At 36.8% G+C, this 12,307-nt stretch overlaps 1 protein-coding gene across 5 annotated transcripts in view; it reads left to right on the top strand.

Annotated features, from left to right (window-relative positions):
* TRIM37 (tripartite motif containing 37) overlaps positions 1–12,307 on the top strand; it is a 117,047-nt gene that overhangs the window by 64,796 nt on the left and 39,944 nt on the right. For 3 of the 5 annotated variants that reach the window (XM_060203842.1, XM_060203841.1, XM_060203843.1), the window contains exons 17-18: positions 5,274–5,359; positions 10,906–11,100. In XM_060203842.1, the coding sequence (XP_060059825.1) occupies positions 5,274–5,359; positions 10,906–11,100 (281 nt within the window). The remainder of the gene's footprint in view (positions 1–5,273; positions 5,360–10,905; positions 11,101–12,307) is intronic. The other 2 variants (XM_060203844.1, XM_060203845.1) reach the window with 2 other exon arrangements.

The following is a 12,307-nucleotide window of genomic DNA, read 5'->3' as shown; positions in this document are numbered from 1 at the left end:
AGGGGGGAGATGGGGAAAGAGACAGAGACACCTGCAGATCTGGTTCATCACTTATGAAGCTTTCCCCCTACAGGTGAGGGCTGAGGTCTTGGACCTAGGTCCTTGTGTGTTGTAATGTGTGTTCAATCAGGGAGCCCCAGAAGTTATTTTATAGACAATCTCTCAATTTAAAATAGTCTGATATGTCCATATTATTATATTTATGTTACACATTTAAAAGTATTTTTTAAATTTTGAGAGATTATATGTATAGTTCCACACCATACCTACCACCAAAGTTCTATGCAGTTCTATCTATGCACCCATAAACCACTGTGGTTCTTACAGTTTTAGAACCAGTTTGTAGTTTACCTTTTTTTTTTTTTTTTTTTTTTTGGGCAGAAATTCTGTAGTAGTGAACAGAGATGTGAACAGAGGTGGTAGAGGGTATATGATATCAGTCTCATCTGTAGTTGATTTTGATCAAAGTGATCAGATATAAAGCTGTGTTTTTGGTTTCTCCACTTTAAAGTTGTTTCTGTTCCCTCTATAACTAATAGAAGTATCTTTTGGAGACATAATTTGCTTTTTTATTTAAATATTATTTATTTTGGATAGAGACAAAAATCGAGAGGGAAAGGGGAGATAGTGAAGAGAGAGAGGAAGGAGGGGACAAGGGGTTAGAGAGAGGGGCAAAACCCTGGCTGGCAGCACTGTTTCACTGCTTGTGAAGCTTCTCCCCTGCAAATAGGGGAGAAGCTTTTTGAATGTGTGCATTCAACCAGGTACACCATCACCTGGTCCTGGAGACATGCTTTGAGACTGTGAATATCTAATGTTCAAATCCAAATCCTAATGTTTGTGTTTTGTCATTGAGCTACATTCTCAGCCTTCCTTCTTCTTTGTCTCTTAGAAAAAAAGAGGAAAGTGAGAGTTTAAATCTATTTGATACTGCTTTTATTCCCACAAGTCAGCTCACCAGATTGACTGTTCTCACTTAGTATTTGCCCTTCAGCATCACAGCAATTTTTCTGTAGTGGGTTAGTTAAAAAACGCTATCTAGCTACTTTTGCTTTCTCAAACTAAAATTATTATTGCAATGATATTGTTAGATACAGGCACACTTCTTTTTTATTGTGCTTCACAGTTAATGATTGTAAATTCAAGATTTGTGGCAACCCTGCCTTGAGTAAATCTATCATTGCCAGACTTTAAGAGCTTGCTCTTCCGGAGTCGGGCAGTAGCGCAGCGGGTTAAGCGCATGGTGGCGCAAAGCGCAAGGACCGGCGTAAGGATCCTGGTTCAAGCCCCCGGGTCCCCATCTGTAAGGGAGTCGCTTCACAGGCAGTGAAGCAGGTCTGCAGGTGTCTGTCTTTCTCTCCACCTCTCTGTCTTCCCCTCCTCTCTCCATTTCTCTCTGTCCTATCCAACAATGATGACATCAATAATAAATAATAACAACAACAATTAAAAAAAAGGGCAACAAAAGGGAATAAATATTTTTTTAAAAAAAGAGCTTGCTCTTCATGTCTCTTATCACATTCTTATAATTCTCACTATATTTCAAACCTTTTTATTATATCTGTTACAGTCATCTTTGATCACTGATCTTTGATTTTGCTACTAAGGTTTGGGAACTCCACAGATTTCACCATTTAACAGTGAACTTAATATGTATTGCGTAAGCTTTATTTATTTATTTATTTTTAAGAATTTATATATTTATTCATGAGAAAGATAGGAGAGAAAGAACCAGACATCACTCTGGTACATGTGCTGTTGGAGGTCGAACTCAGGACCTCATGGTTGAGAATCCTATGCTTTATCCACTGTGCCACCTCCCAGTCCACTTTATTTTTTTAAATATGTTTTTGTTTTATATACAAATGAGAAAGTGTGAAAGTTTTACCTGAGATTGAGAGGAAGAGAAACCATGGTATTTTGGTTCTAGGAATCCATATGGGAACCTCAGCTGGGCAATCTGGTACTCTACAAGTTGAAACAGTTCCCAACTGCTGTTGGATATGTTTTTTTTTTTTTTTAAACTACTCCACATACTGGTCATTCCCCTGTTTCTCTACTGCTCCTGAGCTTCCCTGCCCCATGTGAAAAAAAAATTAAATTAGCCTAAAACTGCAATGAACTTTAAATGAGGATGTGAAAGGAAAAGTCACCCATATCTCATTTTAAATCAGAAGCTAAACGTTTTTAAACTTAGCGAGGAAGGCATGTTAAGAGTCAAGATTGGCCAAAGCTAGTCCTCTTAGCACCAGTTAGCCATATTGTGAATGCAGAAGGAAAGTCTTGAAAAATATTGAAGTGCCAGTCAATGAACATGTATGTGATAAGACAATGAATCAGCCTTGTTATTGTGAAGAAAGCTTTAGTGGTCTGGATAGAAGATTAGACCGGCTACAATATTCCCTTAGGCCAAAATTTAATCCAGAGCAATCCCGTGACTCTTCAGTTCTGTGAAGGCCTTGAGATTTAAGGAATGAAGCCAACTTTATAAATAAAACTAGAAGGTTGATGTAGAAGCTGTCGCAAGTTACCCAAAAGAGCTTAACTAAAATCACTGATGAAAGTGGCTGTACTTCCAACATAATTGAAACAGCCTTCCTTTGGAAGAAGATGCCATCTAGTACTAGCTAAAGATATGTCAGTACCTGAGTTCAAAGTCTCAAAGGATAGACTTGACCTTCTTGTTAGGGTCTGATGTAATGAGTGACTTCAAGTTGAAGCCATTGCTCATTTACTATTCCAAAACTCCTTAGCACCCTTTACAATGTTGTTAAAGCTACTGTGCCTGTGCTCTGTCAGAGTAACATTAAAGCCTAGATGACAGCTCAGATTTACATAATGGTTTCTTAAATATTTGTGCCTACTTTTGAGATGGATTAGGAAGAAAAAAATTAGATTCCTTTTAAAATATTACAGTTCATTGATACTGTTCTTGGCCACCTAAAAGCAATCAAAGACATGTACAAAATAGTGAATGTTCCCATGCCTGCTAACTCAGTCTTCATTCTGCAACCTATGTGTTAAGGAATATTTTCTACTTTTAAATATTTTTTTTAAGATGTATTTTGTAAAGCTATAACTGATATAGAGACTCCTTTGGTGGAGCTGAGCACAGATGATTACAAACCTTCTGGAACAGAACATAGATAGAAATTTTGAGAATATTTATTCTTATGGGTGATTTAGAGGGATTCAGGACTCCACATTGGGGGAAATTTTGGTACTGTGGCATGTCTTTCTGCTTGAAAAAGTTGGCCCAGAGTGGTGAAGTCCAGAGGATCTCTCTCTCTCTCTCTCCATTGGAGGAATATATCTGCAGATGTCAAAATTACTAGAGAATTAGAATTTAAATGATGTGATTGAACTGCTGTACACTCATAATCAAATGTAAGCAGATGAGGGATGGTTTCTTATAAATGAGCAATAATTTGTTTTGGTTTCTGTTCTTTTTTCTTAATGAATTTTCTGGGAATGAACCTAGGGCCTTGCACTTCACTTGTACCATAAAAAGCAGATGCCAGCACACTGCTCCATCATCAGTAGTGTTCATTCACCTGGTGCTATTGGTGGTGCTTCCATATGGTACTGGAGATTGAACCCATGGCTTAAGACATGTGAATACCTATACTTGCTGGCTCACCTCCCAGGTGCCAGCAGTGCTTTCTTGAGAGAGAATCTACTTTTGGTGAAGATTTTGTGAACATTTCTGAAATGATAACAAATACCTAAATATTACATAAATAGTTTCTAGTATTTATTTATTCCCTTTTGTTGCCCTTGTTATTTTATTCTTCTTATTCTTCTTATTGATGTTGTTGTTTGATGGGACAAAGAGAAATGGAGAGAGGAGAGGAGCACAGCGAGAGAGAGAAAGATCGACACCTGCAGACCTGCTTCACCACCTGTGAAGCGACTCCCCTGCAGGTGGGGAGCTGGGGGCTCAAACTGGGATTCTTATGCTGGTCCTTGCGCTTTTGTGCCATGTGCGCTTAACTCACTGTGCTACCGCCTGACTCCCCAGTATTCATTTAAAAAAAATTTTTTTATAGAAACCAAGAGGCAGAGAAAGAGACTATAGTGAGGGCCAGGCTGCATCATGCACATGTCAGAGCAGTGCACTATCCAGTGAAATAGTGAGCTCTTTCACCAGCCCCATCAACAGTTTTTAAAAAGACAGGGTTTATGAGGATTGACTAATTCTGTAAGGTGATGTTTTTGTTTGTTTGTTTATTTACTTAATTTATTTATGAGAAAGATAGCAGGAGAGAGAGAAAGAACCAGACATTGCTCTGGTACATGTGATGCCGGGGATTGAACTTTGGACCTCGTGCTTAAGGGTCCAATGCTTTATCCACTGCGCCACCTCCTGGATCACAATAAGATCTTTTGTAATTAAGGTACATATATTGTTTCTGTAGACATAATGCTATCCCACATGTCCTAGAGTATAGTGTAGTATAAGCATAATGTTTTTGTATTCGCTGGGAAACCAGAACATTTGTTAACATGATTAAACAATGGCACATAACCAGGATACTGATGTAGTCAAAATATGGACCATTTGACTCACCACAGGTATCCCTGTTGCCCTTTTTATAGCCATAGCCACTTTCCTGCCTAACCCTACCTCCTTAACTTCTGGCAAAGATTCATGTGTTTCCCATTTTTATAATTTTTGCCACTTGAGAAGAATGTATATTCATATTTTTGGAGGGTGGAACATCCAGCATAAATGTGTTCATCTTGTCTTGACTTAATTTAAGGCTTCTATTTCCTTGTTCATTATCTTTTTTGTCCTGATATGTCTTTTGCTGTAAATGGCATATTAATATCTCCTATTATTATGTTGTTGATTATGTCTCCCTTGAGGTTAGTTAATACTTTTAAAAAGTAGTTTATTTTTTAATGAGAGGAAAGGAATAAGCAAGGAAGAACCAGAATGTCACTCTGGCACATGCAGTGCCAGAGATTAAATTTAGGACTATGCTTTATCCATTGTGCCACCTCCTGTGCGTCCAGCTAATACTTTAAAAAAGTATTTTTGGGTGCATCTGTATCAGAAACATATATTGATGACAATTTTGTCTTCTTGTGTTAGATTGGTACGTTGACCATTAGTGTCCCTCTTTCTCTCATCACTTTCTTTGCCTGAAAAATCTGTCTATAATAACAGAGTAGCTATTCCTGCCTTTTATTCTGCATCATTGTCTTGGAATGCCTGTCACTTTGATTATAGTTATTATGTAGGAATGATGAACGTTATATATTCTTAGGTCTGGAGAAAATGATGTGGAATATAACAATATGGAATTGGAGGAGGGAGAACTTATGGAAGATGCAGCTGCTGCAGGACCTCCAGGTACAAAAGCAAAACCCCACAAACAGTTGTTCTTTTGTGTGTCATATCTTAACTGTTTCAGCCCTTGGTGTTATAAGTGCTCTATTTTATATATGGAATTTACAGACCATTAATAATAACATTTAAAACAATAATAGTATCTTCTTGTGTAGCTATAGAAACATGGAGAAATTAAGCAGCTTACTGTCTTCATTAATTTAGTAAAAACAAAATAGAGGAATAAAGAGTTCTGGGATTGAATCCATATCCAATGGTTTTATCTACTATTGAATACTATCGTGATAGAATGTAAGTCTCTTAAACTTAACTATAATCTGAACAGAATCTGAATCTTTGATTAAGAACGAGCCTTCTGGGTGCTCATTTTATCTGGAAAAAGCATCCAGATTTAGTTTTCTAGATTATGTAGATAATTGTTGGTGCAGCCAGTCTAGACCCTTATATCACTGTCTTGGACCTATGTTTTGTCCAAAGGACTCGGCTCCTCCTGTGAAGAACTGATTTAGTGGGCATTTTTTAATTGTTCTTGGACTTGTTCAGTTAAGTATGCAAACCTTGGTTAGAACATTTATGAATTAACTTTGTATTGTTTTGTATTGTATTGATGTTGTCTTTGTTAGTGCATTGACATATTCTATAGCATGTTTGGGCAACTAAAGAAAGGCCTTAATACTAATTTCTCTCTGTCCTATCCAACAACAACGACAATAACATCAACAATAATTACAACAATAAAAAACAAGGGCAACAAAAGGGAATAAATAAATATAAAAAAAATTCATTGTTAGTCTTCATGCCTTTGTCATTCATTGTCTAGGGCACTTTCTTTCAAAACAGCCTTTATCTGAGTTCTTTGTATCCATCTTTTCCCCCAGCTTAATATCTGGTTGTGTCATTTTTCCACCTACCATCCCCCCACCCCAAATAAAATTCTTACTGGGTTCCTTTTATTTGTAGGATACAGTCCAGACTTGTTAATGTGCCACAAATTCCTTTATATCCTGACTCCTAACTTTTCTTTTTTCTTTTGGTGGTACCAGTGCTTTGCACATGCATGATTTTTCTCCTTTGGACCAGTTTTTTTTGTTTTCTTTTGTTTTGTTTTGTTTTGTTGTTCAAATAAAGAGAGAGGAAGACCCTCCACAGCACTAAAGTATTGTCTCTTGCCACAGGACTTTATATGCGGTGTCAGACTCAGACCTTGGTCAAACTCATTGCAAGACACATCTCTATACAGTGAGCAAGATATCTCTACCCCCATCCTGCTCATTTCTTTAGCTTGAATACTCTTTCTCCACGTTCATTTCTCACTCAAAGGGAATTTTTTTCAACCTCTCAAATGTGCAGTGGTATCTCACCTCTTTCCTTCTCAGTAGTTTTCTTCCACCTTCTCAACTTTGGCCATAATCAATACCTATTCCTTTTTCATGTTAGTTTGTATTTTATTTATTTTGGAAGTTCTCCTAGACTGTTTCCACCAAATTTCTTTTTCTGCTCTATCAAATTACTCAAGTAGAACATATAATAAACACTACTGTACTTGCTTCTTTGGTTGACTATTTTCCTTTTCATCTCTGAGCTCCCTGAGGCCAAGGTAATACATCTTGTTTGTTTTTTGTATCCCTTGTACTTACCATAGTATAAAGGATAATTTAATATTTTTTCCAGATACATACTGAACCAAAGTACTTTATTACTAATAAATATGATCTTCAGCATCTTAAATAGTTAGAAAAATTGGTGTGAAATGGAGGGTAAAGATACTAAATCAGAGTTACTGGATATTTTTCAGCCTTTGGTTTTATTTTTGTTATGTTAAATTAGCCATATCTAAACTGTATTGCAGGAAAATTCTTGTATATAACACTGTGATACTACCTGAATAAGCAAGATACTTTTTCTTGTTTTTGTTTCGTTGTTTTTTTATTTATTTCTTTATTGGGGAATTAATGTTTTACATTCAACAGTAAATACAATAGTTTGTACATGCATAACATTCCCCAGTTTCCCATTTAACAATACAACCCCCACTATGTCATTCATCATCCTTCATGGACCTGTATTCTCCCCACCCACCCACCCCAGAGTCTTTTACTTTGATGCAATACGCCAGTTCCATTTCAGGTTCGACTTGTGTTTTCTTTTCTGATCTTGTTTTTCAACTTCTGCCTGAGACTGAGATCATCCCATATTCATCCTTCTGTTTCTGACTTATTTCACTCAACATGAATTTTTCAAGGTCCATCCAAGATCGGCTGAAAACAGTGAAGTCACCATTTTTTGCAGCTGAGTAGTATTCCATTGTGTATATATACCACAACTTGCTCAGCCACTCATCTGTTGTTGGACACCTGGGTGCTTTGTTTCATTATTATTATTTAACACTAGAGAGAACCAAAATGTCACTGTGGTACACATGATGCCAAGATCTAACTTGGAATCTCATGCTTGAAAGTCCTCACGTCACCATGTTATATATATATATATGTATGTATATATGTATAATTTTTTGCAGAGCCTAGACCTCATACTTGTGTGATTTCGATGTTCCTGGACTAACTTCTTTTTTTTTTTAATCTTTATTTATTGGTTATAGGCATCCAGAAATCGAGAGGGAATGTAGTGATAGAGAGGGAGGGAGAGTAGTCCAAGAGGTGACACAGTGGATAAAGCATTAGACTTTCAAGCATGAGGTCCTCAGTTCAGTCCCTGGCAGCACATGTACCATAGTAATGTCTGGTTCTTTGTCTCTCTCCTATCTTTCTCATTAATAAATAAAATTTAAAAAGAAAAATGAGACGGGGAGGGAGAGAGACACCTACAACAGTGCTTCAGCACTCACAAAGCTTTCCCCCTGCAGGTGAGGATTGGGGGCTTGAACCTGGGTCCTTGCACCTTATAACATGTTTGCTTAACCAGGTGCACCATCACCCAGTTCCTTGGTATAACTTCTTTTCATTCACATGTCCTATCCAGTGATCTCTCTCTCTCTCTTTTTCTTTCTTTCCTTCCCCCACCCCCTCCCCTCTCTCTGGCCTCTAGGTTATTGTTGGGGCTCAGTGCTGGCACTATGAATCCACTGCTCCTGGAGGCCATTTTTCCTTTTTTTTTTTTTTTTTCCAAATAGGATAGAACAGAGAGAAATTGAGAGAGGAGAAGAATATAGAGAGTGGGAGAGAAGGATAGACACCTGCAGATCTGCTTCAGTGCTTGTGAAGTGACACCCCCTGTGGGTGGGGAACCGCAGGCTGGAACTGGGATCCTTGCAGGGGGTCCTTGCACTTTGTACTATGTCCACTTAACCCAGTGTGCTACCGCCTGGCTCCCCAGTGAGCTATCTCTCTGGCCACAACAGTTTTATTTTAAAAAGTAACTAGTTTATGAAATATTTATTGAGCATCTATGTGGAATTGGGTACCTTGTTTAACTGTCTGTAGATAAAATATTAAATGTAGAGATTTTCCCATTCTCAGAGCTTGTGTTCTATAATTAAAAGTTATAATTAATTTGTTCATTATTAATAAAGAGTTAAATTTTTGGGATCCATGACCTAGAATGTTGTTCAGTGGATAGAGTATTGGACTTGCAGCATGTGGCCCTAAATTTGATCCATGGTATCACATATGTCATAATTGTGCTGTGGTTCTTTCTATCTTTTTTCCTCATAAGTAAGTAAATAATCTTTTAAAATTCTTTAGGGGGGCCCTATTAATTCAAGACAATGAGATTTAGCATTTGAGAATACAAAAGTGAACTAAACATAGTTAATATTTATTATGTGCTTTTCAGAATTTTATGTACATGGAAAGTATTTTTTATTAGTGATTTAATATTCATTTACAAAATTATAAGATAACAGACTTTTACACCACCAGAGTTCTCTGATCTCCCGTCCCCTCCATTGGAAACTGCAGTAGTTCTCCCAAGATCACAAATATGAGTTGACTATTGTTTATGTAACTATTTATATTTTTATATATTTGCCCATTTTTTTTTTCCTATGGTCTTTCCTTCACTTCCTTTTAAGTCACATCTACTACTTCCAAGTTCCCTTCCTCCCCCCCCCCCCCAGGTCCTGATAGAATTGGAGTTCAGAGCCCTTTGGTCATCTTCCCCTAACATTTACCATTCTGGGGTTATGGACCAAAATTCTTTATGGGGTGCAGAAGGTGGAAGGTTTGGCTTCTTTAATTGCTTATCTGCTGTATTTGACCATTGGCAATCGATCCTTAGCCCCCATCCTGTTTCTACCTTTTCCTAGTGGGTAGGCATTTCTTAAATAGTTCGCCTATTTCAAAAGTCCCAAAAGCACAATGAAAAAGACTTCTTAAATACTGTAATTTATAATCTAAAGGTGAACAGATGTATTTCTTGGGATAATTACTACTCAATGAAGTGGAGCAGGGAAGAAACACCACAGCACAGTTACATTGTTTGTGAAGTTTCCCCTGGTTCTGTGCAGGGTGCTTTCATTTTATTTGGTGGGCTCAAACATAGGTCCTACCACTTATGGTAAAGTGAGTTCCCTACTGATGGCTTATCTTTTGACCCCTGAATGTAGCATATTTTGTTTTGTTTTATTTTCCAGAGCACTTCTCAACTCTGGCTTATGGTGGTGTTGGGGATTGAACCTGCAGACTCTAGTACCTCAGGCATGAAAGTTCATTGCACTACCGCTGCTACCTCTTTTACGCACATATTACTGTGTTTTCCCTGTAGAATATTTTTAAATATATTTGCCGATGGAACTCAATTTTAGCCAATATTTCCATATTTAATATTTGCTAGGAATTGTTCCGGGCACTAGAAAAAAGTGAGATGGGTTTCTTGACTTGAACTTAGTCCTATGTAGGTAATACAGATAAATGACTTTTGTTCATTGATGTCTATATGGTGCATCAGTCATTAACATATTTAGTCTAACCTGGAAGATACTCAGTAGCAGAGCACAGGACTTGCATACATGTGGTCCCAGTACCACATATACCAGACCTAAGTGGTTCTCTGATCTCTCTTAATCACATTTTCAAAAGTGAAAATTTTAATAATCTTTTTTTTAAAGATTGTCCATCTAAAAACATCAAATTGTATTCCAGTCAAGAAGGAAGATTGTCTGCTAGATTGTCATGATCTCTACATTTTATTTTCCAGAAACCTGAGGAATCTTAATTTTGGTGTATTGTCTTTTGAGATCTGTTATACCAAGTAAATCTGTTTTCTTCCAAAACCAGTGAAATATGGAACATACTTTCCTTTTCTTTCTCTTTACCCGCCCCCAATTATATGCATTGTCACCTTTTTATTTCTAATACTTTGGATGTGCTCAAGGACTGCTCTGAATTCTGTGGTAAGGAGGCCTGTTCTTAGATACTATGTTTCCACAGTTCTGGTAATTTGGTTTTTATACTTGTCATCTTGAACTCCTTTCTAAGAGATGGTTTTACAGACAAATATTCAAACTTTGTTAACTTCTTTTTTTTTTTTTTATTTACTATACTTGTGCAAATATAAGGCATGTGTTTTCTATATCTCTATTTCCTTTGCAGGTAGTAACCTTGGCTATGTGGGTGCCAGTAGCAGAATGTCAAGAAGAGCACATTTATGTTCTGCTGCTACAAGTAGTTTATTAGACATTGATCCTTTAATTTTAATGCATTTATTAGACCTTAAGGACTGGAGTAGTATGGAAAATTTGTGGGGTTTACCATCTCGCCCACCTGCTTCACTTTTGCAGCCCACAGGTAAAAATACTAACAATGAATTTTTCTTCTTTTGAGGTTCTCCAAAAGAATTTTTTATTTTTTATCCAAATATTTCATGGCATATTTTTTATAGAAAGCTGATTTTTCTTGTATGCCATACAAATGACAGGATTTTTTTGTTATTATTATTCAGTTATTTTGTATGAAGACAAAGACAGTATGTCAAAGAATATTTTTGTATGATTTGCCATTTAGGTTATGTCTAATTGACAACTAGATTTATATGAAGTACAGTTCTTTTTTTCTAATGGACTTAGAATACCAGATCTCATAAATAATTAGTCTATCTTCCAAGTAGAGCTGTCTGTATTGTACAAGGAAAAGATTTTTTTTTTTCACGCTTTGGTATTCAGTGGTAAAAATGTATACCAGTTACCAGCAGTGTTTTCTGTATAAAGATTATTTTTTAAAGAGAACTTGTGTTTTTGTTACTGTGGTAATGATATGTATATATCCACATTCTAGGTATATAGTCATATTTTTTAAACTCTCAGGCATTATCATTTTGAGTTGCTGAGGATTTACCTTTAAATTCTACACTGTAATATGTTTTGCGGTGGAAAGTTCTGATCTTTCTCTCAATATATGTATGAGTCTGTCTCTCTGAGTGAAAAAGTAACCCAGAATAGTGAAATCATACATGTATGAAATCCTAGTTGTCGCCCCCCAACAGACACATGCAAATAATAGTAGAGCTTTTCTACTTATGGAATATTCAGATGCAGGATTGATTGGATCGCTTCCTGTGATATACTTCTGATAGATTTGGTTCTTAATTTGAAAGACAGTTTTTATTTTTTATTTAATTATTTTTTAAAAATTTTATATTTATTTATTTTCCCTTTTGTTGCCCTTTTTTTTTTTTATTGTTGTTGTACTTGTTGTTGCTATTGATGTCATCGTTGTTAGGTAGGACAGAGAGAAATGGAGAGAGGAGGGGAAGACAGAGATACCTGCAGACCTGCTTCACCGCCTGTGAAGTGACTCCCCTGCAGGTGGGGAGCTGGGGGCTCGAACTGGGATCCTTACGCTGGTCCTTGCGCTTTGTGACACGTGCGCTTAACCCGTTGTGCTACTGCCTGACTCCCCAAAGACAGTTTTTAATCTGATTATGAAATAGTCTTCTTTTATCTGTGGTTTTATTACCAGACTACCACCACTCAACTCTGGCTGTGGTGGTACTGGC

The sequence above is a fragment of the Erinaceus europaeus genome, chromosome 12 (genome assembly GCF_950295315.1).
Source record: "Erinaceus europaeus chromosome 12, mEriEur2.1, whole genome shotgun sequence".
Lineage (NCBI taxonomy): Eukaryota > Metazoa > Chordata > Mammalia > Eulipotyphla > Erinaceidae > Erinaceus > Erinaceus europaeus.
Note: the sequence above shows the minus strand (reverse complement) of the source record. Positions and strands in the feature narration are given on the sequence as shown.